This window comes from Myxocyprinus asiaticus, chromosome 29 (genome assembly GCF_019703515.2).
Source record: "Myxocyprinus asiaticus isolate MX2 ecotype Aquarium Trade chromosome 29, UBuf_Myxa_2, whole genome shotgun sequence".
Lineage (NCBI taxonomy): Eukaryota > Metazoa > Chordata > Actinopteri > Cypriniformes > Catostomidae > Myxocyprinus > Myxocyprinus asiaticus.
Genome location: NC_059372.1, coordinates 38,006,778 through 38,030,472, shown reverse-complemented (window position 1 = coordinate 38,030,472; position 23,695 = coordinate 38,006,778). Strand labels below are relative to the sequence as shown.

The window sequence follows — 23,695 nt, the reverse complement described above, 5'->3', positions numbered from 1 at the left end:
TGTTACTATTTAAGTCTGTTTGTAGGTTGAATCCTGAAGAGTGTAACCACTGTGGCACATTTAATATTCTTTGTTTGTTTGAGCGATCCAACATGTCAACTTCGGGCTCAACCAATGGCATGAGTTTGGAATGGGACTATCTGTTCAGGAGACCTGTTTGAAACAGTCATAAATTTAGCATTTCTATTTGGTGATGCTAGTGGATGCTAGAAATGACACTCTTTTACACCTTTTAAGATTATGATAAAAATGCTGACACACAAACAACCGTACATCAACAAGGGCACAAAACTCTTCAGACTACAGTGAGATAATCACATCCCACTATGTAAGTTACACAGATACATATTCATACACTTTCACACATATATACAGCATATGTGTGCTTCTATAAACACGAGAAAAGAGTGAAGCAACATGTTCTGACACACAGACACCAGAGACACCCAAGAGTGGCGAAGGGAGGTAAAGCGTGCAGGTGAAAGGGCAGAGGTCATGGGTACACACCTTGGCATTAATATAGGGGTCAAATGGGCCACAGCGTTTGAACACTTTGTAGTTTAGAGAACTCTGGGAGAAGGGAGAGAACAGGAAGTGTGTTCAGCCTCACACACACACACACTGAACACTGTGACAGAGTGTTAATGACCTTCATAATGATATGAGGAAACAGGCAAAGAAACTACCAACTGGCTTATAGTCCATCAACTGATGTGCATTGAAATGATTAAAAAAAAAAAACAACACTGAACAAATGTTTTGATTAAAGATTTAGAAACATTTACAACTGAGTGGAATACAAAATATGCCAAAAAACAAGTGACAATTTAATAAACAATTAGCATATGTCAATGCAATCATTCAAAAGACGGAGGATAAACCAGCCATAAGACATGACAAAAAATGAAATGAGACAGTTATTACAATTGTGATATAACAATTTTAAACTGGATGGAAAATTATTTCCTAATGTCTTAATTTAATAATAAAAATGATAATAACAATAAATGACAATATAATAGTATTAACAAGAACAATATAGTGTATTAAATACTAAATACTTCGATAATAATAATATTAATAACTAATATTATTATTACTAATAATACTAAAGTATTTATAACAATTTATTAGTATAATAATTCTAATACTACTAATAACAAGTATTAAACACCAATAAAAATTTATAAATACTTTAATAATAATTCAACGCAATAATAATGTATGTATTATTTAAGTATTTATACATATTTATTATGATTAAATACTTATTATTATTAAATACTAATACTTAAATATTTAATATTTCAATACTTTAATAATATTAAATTATTTATAAGTATGTATTTGTATTTAATACTTACAATAACAACAACAAATGTACTTTTACTTTTGTTATTTTTTTTATTATTTATTAATTACAATATTAAAGTATATATTAGTATTTAACTATAATAATAATACAAATATGTATAACAACAAATTAACTTTTACTATTATTATTCAGGGCTCGACATTAAGCATCGTCATGTGCTAGTCCTCCGGACAAGTAAAAAAAGTTACTTGTCCGGAGAGAAAAAAAGACATTTAGGTTACATGCTCAAGTAACATGTCAAAGTTTATGTTGTATATTTTTCAAAAATTACGACCGATGCCCAACCTAATAGTGTTCCTATGCAATCAACTCAATTCTCTGCGACAGAAATGTAAACTGCACTGGGTAGGGGAGGCTGCTGTCTTATGATAATTATTTTATTTTACGTATGGTAGTCACATAAAGGAAAGCCCCCATCACCACCATTAACAGCAGGGATGCTCATAGTTTTATGGAAAGAGATCTACTTTTTCATCATGTTATTGCAGCAAGATCTACCATGTACAATATAGGATATACATGATCAAAATACCAAAAGTTCAGTAGTCGGTCGTGAAATTTGATGATTCTCAATAACAGCTTCAAAACCACAACAAATAACTAATAAACTAATATGTTAATTATGGAAGAATGGTTTCAAGTTCTTAAGTAATTATTCAAGACTAGTAAACAGTCAGTAATAAAACAGCAATAAAAAACATCAATGAATAGATAGATTAAAAATAATAGAAGAAAAATACAAATTAGAAAATTCAGTGCTTTTTTTAACAGCTTAAAGTTTTTAACAGCAGTAGGCTATCAGGTATTCAAGTAAACATTCAGAATGAAATGCAAAATAAAACTACTACGGGTCTTCACTGTATGATTATAATATGATAATATCATTAATACTTTTTAAAGCTACTGAAGTTACCCAGTCAAGAGCAGTGAGTGTTTTCACGTTTTCTTGTTATGGTTGTTTGATTATTATAATGACACACTAGACAGCAGCAGGTCTATTAAATTACATTTATACTTACAAGTCCGACATTTTAACACAAATCCGCTTTTTCCTCCACTGTTTACATTCACTTTAGACGTCACTCTCTGTGTTTACATGAATACCTCACCAAGACGGGCATTTTGGTGGACTTTTGAAATGTATTTGACTGTCCAGGTGCGCATTAGCGTGAGCATTTTTGGAACACACACGCATGTTGTTTAGCACACACATATGCCGCCTGTCAATCAAACAGGGTGCAGCTGTTACTAGATCGCTAGCAAATTATAAAATGATGTGCTCTGGATTATTTTCAACAGCAGAATAAGAATACAAACTTTGTAATAAAGTGACACAGGCCTAGGCTATCACAAATATAGCTGGTTATTTTTTCGTTATTGACGTTTTAATCAGTCTGCTTGTCCGGTCGGGCAAGTAAAATTCTCTTTCACTTGCCCCTTCAAAAATCCACTTGTCCTGGACAAGCGTTAATGTCGAGCCCTATTGTTATTATTATTTATTTATTAATTATGATATTTATTAGTATTTAAAACAGAGTAATAATAATAAAAATAAGTATTAAATACTAATAAATACTTAACTATTTTAATAAATAAATAATAATAATAAATAATACAAATAATAACAGTAATAGTAAATGTGTTTTTATTTTTATCGTTATTATTATTATATATATTTACAAACATCACAAAACTACATTTATGGTACTACATTCATTCATGTTCCTATTAATTATTGATAACTTAATTTTAGTTTAAATTGACTTGTTCTTTTTGGCCTTTCTGTTTCATTTCATTTTGGGCCATTTCATTTAATTCTATTATAAATCAATGTGGAAAGTAATACTGAGAAATGATGTTAAATGAGAATGGTGATGGTTCCAGTGACACAGTACCACAGATGAATAATAAACACATGAAAGTCATTGCAAATTATCCAAAACAAGGTTATTAGAAGACAGGCCATTTCTGCTCTCCTCTAGGAACATTTCAGGCAAACACTCCAATTCTGCACAATAACAGTCAAATACCAGGACACCTGAATATTCATTTGCTGAAAGATGTGACAGTGTTGGATGTAAATAGGCAACAGCTTTAGAACAGGTTGGCAAGCGCGAGTGAGGACAACTGTCCTTACGACAGAATGAAGCCAGTCCTGAAGAAATTATGATTTTGAACATGTTAACAAAGCAATTCATTCAATGAGTCTTAATTTGTGCTTTCAAAATGTTCCAAAAAAAACTACTGTCTGCTTTACTAACATTTAAAGATAAGATAAAAGGAATTTGTGGAATTTATCACTCAATGGTTATGTCAGGATGGGATATCTTCATACTGTGCAGTATACTGTACACAGATTCATTTTTTTTTAAATATTGTGTGAAACAGTACACAATATACAATGATTAACATTTCAAACTGTAATACGCTTCAATGTCACATCACCCAACTATGTTGCACGTTTAATTTAGCGAGTGGCGTACACTTCTCGAAAATAAAAACTCGCCAATTTTTATTTCCAATTTTGTGTCAAAATGTCTTTACTTTTGTCAGTCCAATCAAATAATGTGTTAGGAAAAAGATGTTTAAAAATCAGGGCTGATATTAACTTCACTTAGTTCATTTGGCATACTGGAAAGTCACTCTGCATACTACAGAAATAGCAAGAGTAGTATGGTAGTATACTTTTCTGAGCACAGCCCAAGCCTTCATTTGTGTGAGATATTCTTGAACACATAAATAAACAGAAACATAGTTGGACAACTGGCTGATCAGTTATTTTCCACAAAAGTTATAATTTTTATTATTAAAATAATGATAGTTATCCATCCTTTTTGCCCCATGTAACTGAATTGGGTTAAGCTGCAACCAAAATATGATATGAAATATGAACTAAGATACTTCTTATCTTAACAGCTACCAATAACAGTAGTATAAAAACTTAAATATCTACAAAGATTAATTATTACCCTTTCAAATTGTAAAACAATTTGAAATTACTACAAATAATCTTCCATAAATAAAAAAAACTTGATTTGACTAAAATCACACACGGGCTAATAACTGTTACTAGACTTTCGAAAATCGCAATTTTGTAATAATAAAGATGCTTTGAAGCTTGTATTAAGTGTGAAATGTCACTGCACTCCAGTTTAGCTTTATCTTCACACACACACACACACAGTGTGTAAATGAGAGCAGTGTGAAGAAGCTGTAAGAGGAAGTAACAGTACTCCTGATAAACTCCTGCTATTCCTGAAACATGTCAAAATGTCTAACCCTGAAACTACTGAATTTACACACCCTCCCTTAAAAGGCAACATCCTCAGACCACAGTGTGTACTATTAGAAATGTGTCAACCTGTGTGACTGAATGGCTACTCGTGTTAAAACCTGTTCATTAAAGGTATATTCCGGGTTATTTACATTGTATTGTTTATAGACATCACCTATTTAAATTTCAGTAAAAAAATAAAAAATAAAAAATGGAAAACCTATTTTTAAATATCAACTTCATATTTCTACTTTCAAAAAAAGGAAAGCTTTGCCACACAGACTTCAATTGAAAGTGCGTTACTGATATACTTATTTTTCGTTCTTTTTATACACACTTAGGATATGACTCAAAATTATTTTTAGTGGTAATATAAAGCCTTCTGTAGATGCGGTCACTAAAATTAATTTGCAAATAACCCAGAATTTCTAGATTTGAGGTGAGGGGTGTTCAGTGTCAGGTGTTCAGACCTGTTCATTGAGTTTGGGGTGAGATGGACCCTGATGGATGAGTAGTTTGACGATGCGCTGGTCACCCTTCCACGCCGCCAGGTGAAGAGGATAACAGCCCTTGTTATCAGCAATGTTTGTCAGAGCCTCATTTCGTAGCAACACCTCTACCACCGCACTGAAAGAGAACGAGAGCATGTAAGGTAAGACAAAATGTAGAAATTAAAATGTAACTGTAAAATTGGACATGCAGAAAGTGGAAGCAAAAACAAGAAGAATTTAACATTGTTTTAATCTAAAAGTCCATTTAGTGTGTTCTTTAAAAGGGATAGCTAAAAATAAATATACAAACACACGTTGTTCAAAACGCATATGGCATTCTTACTGCTGTAGAGCAAGAGGCGAATTTACGATCAGCCACAACATTAAAACCACCTGCCTAATATCGTGTAGGTCCCTCTCGTGCTGCCAAAACAGCTCTGACCCGTCGAGGCATGGACTCCACAAGACCTCTGAAGATGTCCTGTGGTATCTGGCACCAAAACATTAGCAGCAGATCCTTAAAGTCCTGCAAGTTGTGAGGTGGGGCCTCCATGGATCAGACTTCTTGGTGCAGCACATCCCATAGATGCTCAATCGGATTGAGATCTGGGAAATTTGGAGGCCAAGTCAACACCTTGAACTCTTTGTCAAGTTCCTCAAACCATTGCTGAACAATTTTTGCAGTGCGGCAAGTTGCATTATCCTGCTGAAAGAGGCCACTGCCATCGGGGAATACCGTTACCATGAAGGGGTGTACATGGTCTGCAATGATATTTAGGTAGGTGGTACATGTCAAAGTATCATCCACATGAATGCCAGGACCCAAGGTTTCCCAGCAGAACATTGCCTAGAGCATCACACTGCCTCCGCTGGCCTGCCTTCTCCCCATGGTGCATCAGAGGTCAGCATGGGCATTTTGACCGGTCAGCGTCTACGCAGGCCCATATGCATATATGCAGCCACATACTGCAATACACTGTGTGTTCTGACACCTTTTTATCATGGCCAGCATTACGTTTTTCAGCAGTTTGTGCTACAATAGCTCTTCAGTGGGATCAGACCTGACGGGCTAGCCTTTGCTCCCAATGCGCATCAGTGAACTTTGGGCGCCCATGACCCTGTTGCCGGTTCACCGGTTGTACCTACCAAAAGTGGTCCAAGGAAGGACTAACACTGCATACCGGGAACAACCCACAAGACCTGCAGTTTTGGAGATGCTCTGACCCAGTCATCTAGCATCACAATTTGGCCCAAAAAGTCAAAGTCACTCAGATCCTTACACTCAGATCCTTAAGGTCTGGGTAGATTAGATGGTATCAGTTCTCATAGTCAACGTGTTGAATGCAGGAGAAATGGGCAGGAGTAAAGACCTTGACAAGGACCAAATTGTTATGGCCAGACTACTGGGTCAGAGCACCTTTGAAATGGCAAGGCTTGTGGGGTGCTCCCGGTCAGCAGTGTTGAGTACCTACTGACTTTGGTCTGAGGAGGGACAATCCACAAACCAGTGACAGGGTGTTGGGCGCCCAAGGCAAATCGATGCGCAAGGGCAATGAAGGCAATCCCATCTGGTCCGAACCGACAAAAGGTCTACTGTGGCACAAGTCACAGAAAATTGTAATGGTGGTTACGGGAGGAATGTGTCAAAACACAGTGCTGCTGCGTAGCCGTAGGCCAGTCAGAGTGCCCATTAATAATCCCTGTCCACCGTCGAAAGAGTCAATGGGTACACAAATGTCGGAACTGGACATTGGAGTAGTGGAAGAAGGTCACCTGGTCTGATGAGTCCCGTTTTCTTTTACATCGTGTGGATGGCCATGTACGTGTGTGCCACTTACCTGGTGAAGTGATGGCACCAGGATGCCTGGTGGGAAGACAACTGTGGGAAGACGACAACCGGTGGAAGGAGTGTGATTCTCTGGGCAATGTTCTGCAGGGAAACGCAAGGTCCAGCCATTCATGTGGACGTCAAGTTGACATGTGCCACCTACCTAAACATAGTTGCTGACCAGGTACACGCCTTCATGGCAATGGTATTCCCTGATGGCAGTGGCCTCTTTCAACAGGACAATGCACCCTGCCACACTGCACACATTGTTCAGGAATGGTTTGAGGAACATGATGAAGAGTTCAAGGTGTTGCCCTGGCCTCCAAATTCCCCAGATCTCAATCCGATTGAGCATCTGTGGGATGTGCTGGACCAACAAGTCCAATCCACAGTGGATCCACATCGCGACTTACAGGACTTGAAGGATCTGCTGCTAATGTCTTGGTGCCAGATACCACAGGTCACCTTCAGGTAGGGAAGCACAATTAATCGAAAAACTAAATCGACGTTTTCACATTTGAGTCTTCTTTACATCTGTGCATGCTTGTACATTATTCTTCCGCTGTACAGGCTTATTCAAGTGCAGGATAGCAGCCTAAGGTGAGTCAAGTCCCATCTTTCACCGGACCATGTCAACGCGTTAATTTTGCTCATCAAAAAATGTATGATTTTAAGTAAGTAGCCTAGAAAATGACTGTTTATTTTCAAAGAGGTGCCGACTGCTTAACGGGTTAAGAATACATTAAGAATACATGGTTTGAATACATTAGGTTTATTGTAGGCTTATACAAAAATATTAGGCAGGTGGTCATAATGTTTTGGCTCATCAGTGTGTGTGTGTGTGTGTGTGTGCGCATATATATATATATATATATATATATATATATATATATATATATATATATATATATATATATATATATATATATATATATATACACACACACACACACACACACACACGTTTGTAACAATAAATAATTTACATTGAACATGTATTCGATCTGTTGAACACATGACAGGCCAAAATTTTAAAGAGAGCTTTAGTGAAAGATAAAAAAAACTGTTTAGTTTAAAACAACAAAACTCACATTTTACATGTTTGTACTGTATATAATAGAACATCACAAATTCATATCATGCATATGTTGGGTAATTCCACAGAAGTGTCAACCACATCATGCAAAAATAAAAAATTACCAAAGGAAAAAAATTTCCTTTTAAGGTTTATTGTGGTGTAATGGATAATGGAAAATGCCATCCAGACCGCTAGAGGGCACCACTTGCTTACATAATGCTGAATGAATTGATGACTGAAGCGCAGATTGCAATCTATTTTTTAATGCAGCCTTTCAAGCTTTCGTAATCACACAAGACCATATTGCAATTTCATTATTTTTTTCTTCTCTTTTCTCCTCAATTTGGTATGCCCAATTCCCAATGCACTCTAAGTCCTTGTGGTTGCATAGTGACTCGCCTCAATCCAGGTGGCGGAGGACGAATCTCAGTTGCCTCCGTGTCTGAGACAGTTAATCCACGTGGCTTATCACGTGGCTTGTTAAGCGCATTACCGCGGAGACCTAGCGCGTGTGGAGGCCCACATTATTCTCTGCGGCATCCATGCACAACTCACCACATGCCCTACTGAGAGCGAGAACCACATTATAGTGACCATGAGGAGGTTAACCCTATGTGACTCTACCCACCCTAGCAACCGGGCCAATTGGTTGCTTAGGAAGCCTGACTGGATTCACTCAGCACGCCCTGGATTCAAACTTGTGACTCCAGGTGTGGTAGTCAGCGTCTTTACTTGCTGAGCTACCAAGGCCCCTGCGATTTCAATCTTAAGTCAATCAATCATGCAGCCTTAATGGATCCCATACCAATGTCTCAGAAGTCACAGTTTGCTGCATTTTGGATGGCTTTACCTCATCATGTAGCCTATAGGTAAGTGGCACTTTCAAAACTGTCATGTCTGTAATGACAATGTGAGAACATGTATGATTATAAATGAAATATTACATTTTCTTAGAAGTGCCAACCCGTCTACATTCTGTTGCTATAATTATTTCTGGATTTTAAATTTAATTTCAAAGAGTTTTTACAAAGTATGTTGATAATTAATTTTAAAGCAACGATTTGTTTTTCTTATCGGCGTTTTCATGCTTAAAACCGATTTGGTTTTAATTTGGTCAGTTACTGGCCGATAAATAACGGTGGCCGATACATCGGTGCATTCCTAATATATATACATTCTCCAGCCAATTTATTAGGTTTTCATGCAATTATCTAATCAGCCAATCATGTAGCAGCAGTGTAATGTATAAAATCATGCAGATATGGGTCAGGAACATCAGTTAATGTTCACATCAACCATGAGAATGGGGAAAAAATGTGATCTCTGTGATTTAGACTGTGGCATGATTGTTGGTGCCAGATGGGCTGGTTTGAAAAGTTCTGTAACTGCTGATCTCCTGGGAACAGTCTCTAGAGTATAAAGAGAATGGTGTGAAAAACAAAACATCCAGCGAGTGGCAGTTCTGTGGGCGAGAACGGCTTGTTCATGACAGAGGTCAGAGGAGAATGGCCAGACTGGTCCAAGCTAACAGGAAGGTGACAATAACCCAAATATACACTCGTTACAACAGTGCTACGTAGAAAAGCATTTCTGAACATACAACACGTCGAACATTTAGGCGGATGGGCTACAGCAGCAGAAGACCCATCCGGGTACCACTAATGTCAGCTTAGAACAGGAAACTGAGGCTGAAGTGGGCACAGGCTCACCAAAACTGGACAGTAGACAAACATTGCCTGGTCTGACAAATCCAGATTTCTGCTGAGATACACAAATGGTTGGTCCACTGCAGCCTCAGTTTTCTGTTCTTGGCAGACAGAAGTGGAACCCAACATAGTCTTCTGCTGTTGTAGCCCATCCGTCTCAAGGTTTGATATGTTGTGTATTCTGAGATGCTATTCTGCTCACTACAAACGTACAGAGTGGTTATCTGAGTTACCGTAGCCTTTTTGTCAGCTCGAAACTGTCTGGCCATTCTCCGTTGACCTCTGTCATCAAAAAGGCATTTCCGTCCGCAGAACAGCCACTCACTGGATGCGTTTTGTTTTTGGCACCATTCTGAGTAAATTCTAGTGACTATTGTGTGTGAAAATCCCAGGAGATCTGCAGTTAAAGAAATACTCAAACCAGCCCATCTGGCACCAACAATCATTCCATGGTCTAAATCACTGAGATCAAATTGTTTTCCCATTCTGATTGTTGATGTGAACATTAACTGAAGCTCCTTGCACATATCTGTGAGAAACAGACCAAAAGTTTTTTAATTATTTACTGAAAATCTTTCCCTTCAGGGAACTGTTAACCACTACAACAGGATTGTTTAGTCCAGGGGTTTTCAAACTGGGGTCCACGGACCCCCAGTGGGCCGCAAGGGGGTGCTAGGAGGTCCGCAGAAAATTTCAGAAGAAAAGTGGGGAAAAAGCACGTTATATAGGGCTAATTGTATTTTAACCGCAATCACGGTTTCTACCTCTCACGGTTAATAAAGCATAACCGTCTGCGATATTAGTGAGCTAGCAAACATAGATGATCTGCGAGGTAAAGTTGCAAATTATTACTCTTTTATTACAGGCTGTGTCTACAGATGACCAATCACAAGCTCTTTTGAAGTCTTTTTAACTCAACTGACCATTCACGAACTCTTCAGAAGTTCGCCACGACCATTCAGTTTCACTTGAGCACACGCTGAAATAGAGACGCAGAAGTTTAAGTATCGTTTGTCTCATATGTTCGCCGCTTTGATTACACGAGGCTGGCTCGCATCAGAAAGCTGAAAAATGCTGCCTTCGGAAACTGTATACAGAGGTAGGATGAAAGTCAGGTGCCTTTAAAACTGTCTGAGACCAGTTTCCTTAAGAGTTCCATTAATTCAACAACACTTATTATTATTAGTAGTAGTAGTAGTAGTAGTAGTAGTATTACAGTGAATATTACATAACTACACAGTAGTGATCTATATCTGTTGTACTTTTTTCCATTTAAATTGAGCTTTTATTTTAACAGAACTGTGATTTTGAAGTGTTTATGTGTTGCTATGACAGTAGCTTCTCAATCCGGAAAAGCCGGTCGCTACGTGATTATTAAACCGCAAATTTAATTAATGCTGCTATTTAATTAAATATGTAGTCTGTATGTGCCTTGTGCTAAAAGGGAATTAGCGTTCTGCTCGTGGTCATCTGCTACAAACAAAGCAGGTGATGCTCATGATGGTGTTTTCCCTGTATGAGCCAAGGATATCTAAAAGGTATGAGCACTTGTGTCTTTGTCAACACACCACCGGCTCCATACATTCACAAGTACTCATAAATGAAGCACGCAGCACATACAAACTATATATTTATCTCATTAAATTGCGGCTTTTGTGGTTAAATCTCACTAGGACATAATGTGATATTTGTGTGCTGAATGTTTAAGTAATGACATTTGTACATCAGATGGTATCAGTTTTTTGTATCAGAGCATTTTTACAAGCACAAGTACATGAGCGCGGTATGGTATCAGACACGATTCCTATACCAGTATCGGTATCGGGACATCCATAATATTTAATGTCTATTTATTTCATATGTAGTTTCATATAAAGAACAGTGTTTTTATTAATCAAATTCTTTACTAACTGAAAGCTGCATACTCTATGGACATACGCTTTCTATGGCAAGTCCCAAGGGGATAAATACACAATCATACACATCAACAGGGTAAAGTTACATCCTAAATCACTCAATTCCAACTGTTTATGTTCATGCGGTACTCCCGCTGTTATTTTGGCATGCTCCACGTGACATGGAAAGGGAGAGAGAGTAAGAGAGAGTTGTTATGTCTATCACCACTACAGCATTCTGAATCGTCAAGTGTGTCACACCTCCAACTGAAGAGAGAGAGATCTCAGCAAAACAATCGGTAAGTGAGACACCCCTTGCCAAAATAGAGTTGTTTGGAGTCTAGTGCGACACCAGCTTATGCAATTGTAGATCAGGTTCGTCCAGCATGTTAACATGTTAATCGGACCTTAATTGGCCTTGGCGTTGTGCGCAAGCTCCAAATTATAGAGGTGACACGGGACATGTATTTAACACTTCCTAATCTGACATCTTCAAATATTCGATTACACATTGTCTCATGTATAGTTGGACCAAGAGATGAAAACTGTAGCTCGACTATACAAAAAAAAGGTTGTAGCTCAATTATAACTGTGCATGTAAACGTACTTCAACTCAAGAATCAGACCAGTTCGATTCAGTAACAAATCATTCAGACCACTTTTGTTAACAGGAACAACAAATTAATTGAAAAGATCCCACTCAACATTTTGTTCATTGACCGATCTCATGAACTCTTGTGAACAGTCGGTTCCTCACACAAAGCTACTGTTTGGCTTCAAAAGACAAGTAGTCTTATGAACTACTCGGGGCCTTAAATTCGGCACGGGACTGCGGGTATTATGCACAATTTTAATCACTCATGCAGGTTACACGTTCATACTACAGGGAATTCCCACACATTTTTATTGACATTAACATGTGGCTGACATCTAGTAAGCCAATCCATATACAGTATATATTTAGCTCTTTAACAGTCATTGAAGTCATAACTTAAGGCATCCTTGAGGTCAAAGGTCAACATGTGACCAGACTCACCTGTGTCCATTTAAAGCAGCGTGGTGTAAAGGTGTGTATCCAGTGCTGTCCACACAGTTCACATTTGGTCCCCTCCAGATACTGCAAAACACAGAGACACCATTAGCAACCAATAAAATATGACCTTTTGGGCCATGTGTCTAGAACTGATTAGTTGTCGACCGATATATCGCATCGGCTGATACATTTTCCCCCTTGGCCGATTTGTTTCTTGAGGTTGCTGAGAATCACCTGCTTGCATGTGAAGTGACTGAAACATGTAAACAACAAGTCACAGTTCATTTTGTTGTTACGTGCCATTGTATTACTACAATAATAGATCGGTGTGCAACACAGTGTCATTTAAATGGTCTGCATATTAGAGCCGCGGCAGACACATTTGGGCACATAATGTTAAAGTGCTCGCCTGTTTCATTCTCCCTCTCTCTCCTCAAAAGTTCCCTGTAACTTTAAACTGTCTTGTCTAATGACAAAAAGGCAAATATCAATAAAACGAATATCATATACCATCTGCAAATATGCACGTATCTCATTTAAACAGATGTAATAAACCAACCTCACAAAACTTCAGCAGATCCAGCATCCTGTGAAGCGCTCATAACAGTCACTCCTCAACAGTTTCCTGTAACTTTTCTAACGATAAAAGGTAGATATCAATAAAACTTCTATTATAAACCATCTGCAAATATGCAGATATCTGGTTTAAAAAGATGCAATTCACAAACTTCACGAAAATCCAGCATTTTCTTCCCGTTGAGTGCTCATCTAATATGTATTCTATCAGCCAGAATCAAAAACTTCAGGATCAGGATCAAAAGTTCCTCTGATTCACAAATCATGACGGTCAGTCCGTGACAATCGAAGCAGGCGATCCAGGCCGTCTAAACTGTCAGGAGATCGCTTCTCACGCTGGATCCGCATGAGCACGTGAGTGCAACTTCAAAGTAAAAGTGCTTCACATGTGCTATGAGTAAATGTCTTATTCACAATTAAAAACCATATCGGTCGATCACTAGAACTGATTCAGATACCATTGTTCTCCAAGTACAAGGAGCATATTGACACATTTGGAAGATATTTTTTTTTCTAAAGCGATTTACATGCCATATGTGTATTCCATGGGACTTTGCCAGTGCCATGCTCAACCAGTAAACCCACAGAAAATAATTTATAAGCTATAATGGAAGTATTATGGAAAGAACTTGCTGGCAATAAGGAAATGTGTTCAATATATTTAAACTAAACCTACAGGTCAGATGTGTTGTATCTTGCATTAAAGCATGTGAATGACCAGAATGCATTTTTGTTTCAGTCTTATTTTAAATTTGTTTTGCTTTGTTTCATCCCTGGTGTTAAATGGCATTAATATTGCTCTGGACTGAATGTTCCTTTATCTAAGCTAGATATATGGTGCAGCATGCAACTGAACCACACTTTTATTGAGATCTACTTTTGGTCGATATCTGGTGTTTGTCTCATGTATGATTCATCACACAGCTAATGCCATGGGAATGAACATTTCAAAAAATTTCTCTGCATCATTCTTCCTGTATGACAGTGAATTCCTGAAGCATTCCATTCTGGACACTTTTTGATTATTTTTTTACTCTTGAATCAAACCATGAGTCATCACTGAGAAACAATTCTGCTGGCAGGTGATCTTGGAACTGCTAGCATAAAACTGATTGCAGGTGTTTCTGTTATAAATCTAGACCGATAACATTAAGTTTTTGCTGGCATGCTGAATGTGAAACATTTCAGACTTCATGGGTGGAAGCGATTCTGGGGAAAAAGGAGAGCAATTCCATGGAACATTCCAGACAGATGCTAAGATTTTGGAACATTCCTTCAGCTCTGAGATCAAATGAACCTCAACACCTGAAATAAATGAGATAACCTGGGGAACAGGTAAATACTACACCAGAGCCTTGAAGCCAGACTTTTCTGAACACTGGCAAAGTAGTCTCAGCCTTCAAAATCATTCCTACTGACCATTTGATAAATATGGCAAGCAAAAATGGCGAGAGCCAGGTCCAATCTTATTGGCAGTATAAATATGCTATAAATATGTTTTAACGAAGCATGAAACTGTATTTTGCATTATTTACTTAAAAACATATTTTGTGTCCCAATAGCAAAACAATTAAACTATTTCCCACAGTGTTAATTTTGTCAATTAAATTACTGATGGAAATGTTCGTTGATGAAGTGTGTTTTTATTTAGTCAGCGATAATGAAGACCAGATGAAAAAGAGGCACCATGACGATATTCAAACGGTTTCAATTAAAACATATGCTGATTAATATATGACAAGAAAATATATTGCAAGGTACTAACAATTCAGTGTTTTTTCTATTTTTTATTTTTTTTTGTTTAAAGAAAGAAAAATCTAGAAAGAGTTGACTCAGTCATTCAGTCATAGTACGTTGGTAATTTCTCTGCTTGAGCTGCGTGAGCTGAACCCCCGTACAATAAAATTTACAAACGGGTTAATTACCTCACTCCTATATATGTGAGATTAATAAGCTATATCCACAATTTTCATTGAAAACGAACTACATGTAATGTAATATGCTTAAATGTCTAAACGTGAGGAAATCACAGAGTAACTTCTAAAAAGGAGGGATCGCGTGTGACCGTCAGACCCCACTCATGTCCTGGACCATCCCATGAACACTCCCCTTTCCTACACAGAGCCCAGATTCACCCTGAGGAATTTATTTGACACTAATTACCCCATGGACACTTTATTCTACATTTTGGACTTTTTCTGTTTATTATTATTTCCAATAAACGCCTCTCCAAACGTTTTATGCCACACCGACTGTGTCTGTCTCTTGCTTACCCCAACACAACATATATATATATATATATATATACACACACACACTATATTGCCAAAAGTATTCGCTCACCCATCCAAATAATTGAATTCAGGTGTTCCAATCACTTCCATGGCCACAGGTGTATAAAATGAAGCACCTAGGCATGCAGACTGCTTCTACAAACATTTGTGAAAGAATGGGCCGCTCTCAGGAGCTCAGTGTATTCCAGCATGGTACTGTGATTGGATGCCACCTGTGCAACAAGTCCAGTCGTGAAATTTCCTCGCTACTAAATATTCCACAGTCAACTGTCAGTGGTATTATAACAAAGTGGAAGCGATTGGGAATGACAGCAACTCAGCAACGAAGTGGTAGGCCACATAAAATGACAGAGCGGGGTCAGCGGATGCTGAGGCGCATAGTGCGCAGAGGTCGCCAACTTTCTGCAGAGTCAATCGCTACAGACCTCCAAAGTTCATGTGGCCTTCAGATTAGCTCAAGAATAGTGCATAGAGAGCTTCATGGAATGGGTTTCCATGGCCGAGCAGCTGCATCACCAAGCGCAATGCAAAGCGTCGGAGGCAGTGGTGTAAAGCACGCCGCCACTGGACTCTAGAGCAGTGGAGACGCGTTCTCTGGAGTGACGAATCACGCTTCTCTATCTGGCAATCTGATGGACGAGTCTGGGTTTGGCGGTTGCCAGGAGAACGGTACTTGTCTGACTGCATTGTGCCAACTGTGAAGTTTGGTGGAGGGGGGATTATGGTGTGGGGTTGTTTTTCAGGAGCTGGGCTTGGACCCTTAGTTCCAGTGAAAGGAACTCTGAATACTTCAGCATACCAAGAGATTTTGGACAATTCCATGCTCCCAACTTTGTGGGAACAGTTTGGGGATGGCTTCTTCCTGTTCCAACATGACTGCGCACCAGTGCACAAAGCAAGGTCCATAAAGACATGGTTGAGCGAGTTTGGTGTGGAAGAACTTGACTGGCCTGCACAGAGTCCTGACCTCAACCCGATAGAGCACCTTTGGGATGAATTAGAGCGAAGACTGCGAGCCAGGCCTTCTCGTCCAACATCAGTGTCTGACCTCACAAATGCGCTTCTGGAAGAATGGTCAAAAATTCCCATAAACACACTCCTAAACCTTGTGGAAAGCCTTCCCAGAAGAGTTGAAGCTGTTATAGCTGCAAAGGGTGGGCCGACGTCATATTAAACCCTATGGATTAAGAATGGGATGTCACTTAAGTTCATATGCGTCTAAAGGCAGATGAGCGAATACTTTTGGCAATATAGTGTATATATATATATATCAAATATGTCAAATATGCTAAATCACAGATCATCACGGGCCAACTTTGGCCCACAGGCCCTAGTTTGTGCATCTCTGCTCTAGAGTTTACTCCGAATGGCACCAAAAACAAAGAACATCCAGTGAGTGGCAGTTCTGTGAACTGAAACGCCTTGTTGATGAGAGATGTCAATGGAGAATAGCCAGACTGGTTTGAGTTGAATGAAAGGCTATGGTAACTCAGATAACCACACTGTACAATTGTAGTGAGCAGAATAGCGATAAGTCTGCACTTTTCATTTATTCTAATGAAATTCTATTAAAATGTAGAACCAACTGAAATCACACATATGCAAAAATAACAGATTCCCGGTAGCCTTAGAAACATGGAATGTGCTAAGCCAGATTTGTACATTATATCCACCGATGAGCCAAACATTATGACCACTCACAGGTGACACGAATAATGTTAATCATCTCCTAACAAGGCCACATGTCAAGGTCTGGGAAGATTAGATGGTAACCAAACAATCAGTTCTCATAGGCTATGTTCAGACTGCAGGCAAATCAGATTTTTTTCAGGCAGACTGTCCGTACTATTAATTGCAAGTGATCAAATCAGATTTGCACGTTAAGACATAACCAACCTATCTGCATGGGTTGCTTTGGTAATGACGTAGGCGTACCCACGTGACGATGCTTTCAAAACAGATGCGGGAAAAATGGAGGTGCACCATCTCGCTCTCCAAATAAGCGCCCTGTCCAGTCGCGGTGCAGAACAACTCCGTCGCACAAGAAAATCTCTGCGACGGAGGAGATGGTAAATATTGTGATGCAGTCACCGATTTTTTGTGTCACCATTGTGTCTCGCATTAAGAGTGATGCAAAAGACCATTTCAAATCCTCTTTGAGCAGCCAAAGCATCTGGACTGAGACGCATCTGAAAAAAATCAGATTTCAATCGCATTTGAAACCACCTCCCGATGTGGTTTGAATCAGATTTGGAAAAATCTGATTTCATGTGTTTTTTTGCTGTCCAGACTATCAAAAACTCATCTGGATACAATCTGGATATGCAAAAAAAATCAGATTTTTAGTGGCAGTTTGAACAAGGCCATAGTCAACTTGTTGAATGCAGGAGAAATGGGCAGGAGTAAAGACCCGAGTGACTCTGACAAGGGCCAAATTGTTATGGCCAGATGACTGGGTCAGAGAATCTCTGAAATGGCAAGGTTTGTAGAGTGCTCCCGGTCAACATTGGTGAGTAAGTACCAACAGTGGTCTGAGGAGGGACAAACCACAAACCAGCAACAGGGTGTTGGGCTCCCAAGGCTCATCAATGCGTGAGGGCAATGAAGGCCATCCCCTCTGATCAGAACACACAGAAGGTCAACGGTGGTCACAGAAAATTTGAATGGTTACGGGAGGAATGAGTCACAACACACTAGTGCCAATATTAGCCTTTCACAGATATATCGTATCGTCGTATATGTTTTCTGATATGCGCAGATATTAAAGCTATTTGTTTCAGAACATATAATGCAGAAAACAATGCTTGGGTGATTTAGAATTGGTGTCATAGCGTAGTTTATCCAGCATAGCGTGTTCCGACTCCATTGTTTACAGAGCTGAGCTGACGGTGGTTCTGCAGACAGGGCGGAGTTAAGCGGTGCAGAGTTAAGCAGTGCAGAGTTAAGCGGTGTCTTCTCGGTAAGTTGCTAACTAGTTTGTAAAATACATACTGGAAAGTTAATACACAATGACTCCATTTTCCCTTTTCAATATAACTAATATAACGTTAACCCTGTCCCTGACAACCATGTCACTCATGTTTATCACATCTGTTTGCTGATTGCCAGCTATATTTTTTCAGTGCATTCAGTAACGTAGCAGATTGAAAGGTAAGCGGAGCATCTTTTTGCAGTTCAGCAGACAACGGTGCGGTGGTGGATTGTGTCTGTTGAGTGTTGATTTCACGCTACGTTGTTACCTAGCTGGTGAGATGCAAATTACTCTCCATAACAATGAGCTTATAGCTAACTAGCTAACCATGTAGCTACTTTCATACCTTGTCAGCTAAGTGGAAGCTAATGTGTAAATATGTAGTCAATAAACTGTTTTGTTCAGGCTTCGCAGTTTGGTACCCCCTTCAACCAAACAATTCCAGTCGTTGCATTTACAAAATGTAATATTTAAAAGTCTGGTTTTCCACTGGAATATGGTGTAACACCACTGCCACTGTTTATCTCTTGACCCGGCAGCAGCAAACCATGAGTTATTGTTTGTGACTGTTTTGTTATACATTAACAGCGAAATATTGCTGATGATGTTTTGATAAGCAAGAAAACTGTACTTTAGTACAATTTAGAAATACTTATACTTTACTTGAGTATTACCATGGCATTTTCTATTACTTTATACTTCCTCTCCACTACATTTCAGAGGAAAATATTGTACTTTTCCAATGTTGACAATATATAATAATAAATGTCAAATATTTTGATAAAAATATTTAAGAAAGCAGCATTCTGAGTACCTTTTTATAGTCATATCGGTGCAAAATCCACATAGAAAATGTCTGTTTTCATTCCAGCTCAAAAAAATAATTATATCGGCCACCATACCGGTAATCTGTGAATTTTCTCTCTAAAAATCGGTATCGGTCTCAAAAATCCCATATCGGTCGGGCTCTACAACACACAGTACATCGCACCCTGCTGCACATGGGGCTGCGCAGCCGCAGACTGGTCAGGATGCCCATAATGACCCCCGTCCACCCTCGAAAGCAGGCACACGAGCGCCGGAACTGGACCTTGGAGCAGTGGAAGAAGGTAGCCTGGTCCGATGATTCCCATTTTCTTTTATATCACATGAACGGCCGTGTACATGTGCGCCATTTACCTGGGGAAGTGATAGCACCAGGATGCACTGTGGGAAGACAACAAGCCGGTGGAGGGAGTGTGATGCTCTGGGCAATGTTTTGCTGGGAAACTCTGGGTCCGGCCATTCATGTGGACGTCAAGTTACGTGCCACCTACCTAAACACCGTTGCAGACCAGGTACACGCCTTCATGGCAATGGTATTCCCTGATGGCAGTGGCCTCTTTCAACAGGATAATGCACCCTGCCACACTGCACACATTGTTCAGGAATGGTTTGAGGAACATGATGAAGAGTTCAAGGTGTTGCCCTGGCCTCCAAATTCCCCAGATCTCAATCCGATTGAGCATCTGTGGGATGTTCTGGACCAACAAGTCCGATCCATGGCGGATCCACCTCGCAACTTACAGGACTCGAAGGATCTGCTGCTAATGTCTTGGTGCCAGATACCACAGGACAACTTCAGGGGTCTTGTAGAGTCCATACCTCAGCAGGTCAGCACTGTTTTGGCAGTACTCGCAGGACCAACAGCATATTCGGCAGGTCAAATGTTTTGGCTCAGTGTATATAATCAGTGTATATATCTGTGTTCCTGTCTAAGTGGGGCGTAGCTGCAGTGCAAACCAAACTTTATGCCGAAAGTCAAGAGTTTTGGGAGACTCGTGTGTTGCGTTTGTGTATGTACCGTTACATAAGCTCAGAGGCATTCACACAGCTGCTGTCCAAATTTTATTTTGGCATAAACGTTACAAGTCACTGTATTTTTAAATTTGCTGAACTTTAACATTTCCCCATTTAACATCAATAACTTCTGCAAACTGGACCTTAGTGAAAACACCCCAAGGCTATGTACTCAGCGTAAAGACGTCAACAGGCTGGATCTCTCTTGTTCTAGCTTTGAGTGTATCATATATGGCAGCATCTACAGGATACTGGAACCTCTGATGAGGAAAGTCCTTGATGTAGGGAGGCAGCAACTAGAAGAGAGCAGTGCAATCACATGCAGTGTTGTGGCATGCGCTCTCCTGTGTGGCACGTTTGCTCAGCGCCAAGACAAATAAGCATAAATGAAGACACAAAGCACAGAGACCAAAGAGGAAGAGGAATGGAAAAGCCAGCAGTAGAGAGGCTCTGTAACAATAGTGGAGGCACTCTGATTTTCCCTTTCTCACTCAAATTTATCCATCACTCAACAGAGCACAAAAGTGATTGTCTAATGTTTTTAGCGCCCTTGTTTCCCATTCCTTTTCTCCATAGGGATTTCCAAAAATTCTTTAACAAAGAGTTTTAAGCCATGAACCAAACTATACTGCTCAGAGATGCATTACCAACTTGCTACACTACAAAGATCTGAAGCAAAAAGGCATTTGAAATTTTAAAACAAATGCTGCATTATGATGCATTCCCTAATGCATTACAAATTATGCTAATGAGCTCAGGGTAGGTCTATCCTGAGGTTTATACATTGTTGTTAAAAATACATTTCTCTATGAAAAAAAAGTATGGGATTTTTTTTTTTTTTTACTTCCACAATCCTACTGATTTCACTCGATAGTTACAAGTGTCACACTGGGAGCCAGGAAGCGTCATTACACAGAGAGAAAATAGAAGAATTTCACAACTGGATTAGATTGCAAATTGCACAAGAGTGCTGCTGCTTCACGTCACAGCTCACAGGGTATGTAATGAACCAATGTCATTTGACCCGTTTTAATCATCCATCAGTGCACTTTGTCATAATTTCCCCCATTAGATTTAAATATTTAAATCTAACCACCCCCTCTTTCTATTAATGTTTTTGAATGTGTCATTTTTACAAAGGAAGTCACAGAGCTGTGTGGTTTACAAAAGTCCACACAATGGGCCGCGCCCATGTCTCGTAGCAAAAGTCAGTCAGATATAATTCTTAATGCAGACTTCATTCAGCACAATGTGGCACACAGAGAATAATAAACATACTAAAGTAAAATAACTGTAAAACATACCTAGTATAGTAATATAACGAAACATAAGCATGAATGATACATCATCCATGTTGGGGAGGTATTTAGTTATTTTCAAAAGTTTAACACTTTTGAAAGCAACAGACATTGTTGCTTTAACCGTACAAACAAAATGCTTAAAATGCTTAGACTACGGCACATTTAACTGCAAGTTTGCAGCACATAAACAGTACAGGGACTCCTAAGAAAAAAACTAAGAGAGGTTGCGCCAATTGCAGTGTATTGCTGATCAAAATGGGTGTAATTTTAAAATTCACTTAATGGTGTAAATTCAAAAGTAACTGACCACATTTACATGCACTTAACAAAACCATTTATTCCAGGGTTTTTGCAGAAAGCGGCGTTCTGTAATGTCATGTAAACGAGAATGCCAATTTCCTTACTCTGCTTAAGGAATTAAGAGAAAGCGGTTTAACACACCTAGGTTTCTCTTCTAGAACGCGGCTTAATGTGGCCATATAAAACACATAAGTGGTGTTCTGATGGGTGTTTGAAGAGTCTGCATATGCATGAACAGACTGAATAACAAACGTCATAGGATGGAGCCCAACAACAAGTCAACAGTGGAAAGAATTCAAAATTTCTTGGAGTACAGTGAGAAAAGCACATACACTATAAACCCATTCATACACACCAATGTAAAATACCGACAGTCCCTCAATGTTTGCGTATATGTTCTCATACACTGGGGGAATCCCAGAGTTTTACATAAGAGGAAAACCCTATTGCAGTGCAATTCCTCTGCAGGTCACGATGGAAAGTAAAGAAAAGAAACACAGCAACAACTCTTGAATATCTGGAAATAAAGAGAAGCAACCGTGAATAAAATAGCAAATGGGTCGCATGCACAACGATATCAATGGAAGCCCGAATTAATTGTGTATGTGAGCCGCTCTGCGTTTGTCTGCGAGAGCTCACATTTTAAGGAGCACCTGACTGACATGCAAGCACGGATTACAGAGCACAATTTGGCTTCACAGACCCTGCGCACATCCTTGTTTCACATGAAAAGCGTATTTAGCGCTCAGTGAAATTAATGTCAAAAGGTTGCTTCATTGCCTGACGGAAATGCGTACGGACGTGGCTGACATGAGAGTATTAAAATAAAGGTGCATCTTAAAAAATTTCTATATCGATATTTACACGTTGTATCGAAAACATTGGATCGTTGGTTATTGGATCGATGCATTGATCCAGATCGATGGATCATTACACCCCTAATGTAAATGTAGTCACTGTCTTGTAACTTTACCTGTTACTTAGGGCAGGGAAATATGACTACAAAAATCTTTATATTTTTCAGCATGTTGACAATGTTCAACATCTTGATAATAATGTATTTGCTCTGAAATGGCTTAAAAGGTTCTTTTTTTTATTATTATTATTATTATTATTATTATTTCTTTAGTCAGAAGAACCAATCATTTCAACCAAACAACTATTGTAGCCAAGTGGACTTAAAATGTTTAATGTGTGAAATAAAAATCTAGTTTAAAATAATGAAGGCATGTTTTCCAGTTGTATTATTATATTATTTTCATTTATATGCATGCACCAATATACAACAATACATAGTTATAAAAAGTATTATTTTCCTACATATATTTTTACTAACGTGTTTTTTTGGGAATAAACAGCATGTGCAAAAACTCATTTCATATTCACTTATTTTTTGGATGCCTGTTAGTATTATTATTATTATTAATTATTGTGGGATTCAGTCAAGTTTATTATAACAATATAATATATAATTATTATTATTTTGAGGATTATATTTTATATAGGTTTTATATAATTTTATAAAAGTATAAAAGCTTTTATTTTGGCAGAAAACGGAAAGTGCAGAGTGTATTTGACAGTTTGCAGTGTTCCTCATTACAAATCTGATGAAATGCACTCATCTCCTTTAAATGTGATACTGCGTCATGTTTTTAGATTTTTTATCAGTAACAATTGTTTGGAGTTAACCTGTGAACCGGCAACATTTTAATTTTACAATGCACTCTAAATGCT

At 38.7% G+C, this 23,695-nt stretch overlaps 1 protein-coding gene across 7 annotated transcripts in view; it reads right to left on the bottom strand.

Moving 5' to 3' along the window:
• LOC127420021 (ankyrin repeat and SAM domain-containing protein 1A-like) overlaps positions 1-23,695 on the bottom strand; it is a 174,433-nt gene that overhangs the window by 114,100 nt on the left and 36,638 nt on the right. For 5 of the 7 annotated variants that reach the window (XM_051661931.1, XM_051661932.1, XM_051661930.1 and 2 more), the window contains exons 2-4: positions 12,684-12,764; positions 5,120-5,276; positions 508-570 (exon numbers count right to left, since the gene is read on the bottom strand). In XM_051661931.1, the coding sequence (XP_051517891.1) occupies positions 508-570; positions 5,120-5,276; positions 12,684-12,764 (301 nt within the window). The remainder of the gene's footprint in view (positions 1-507; positions 571-5,119; positions 5,277-12,683; positions 12,765-23,695) is intronic. The other 2 variants (XM_051661934.1, XM_051661939.1) reach the window with 1 other exon arrangement.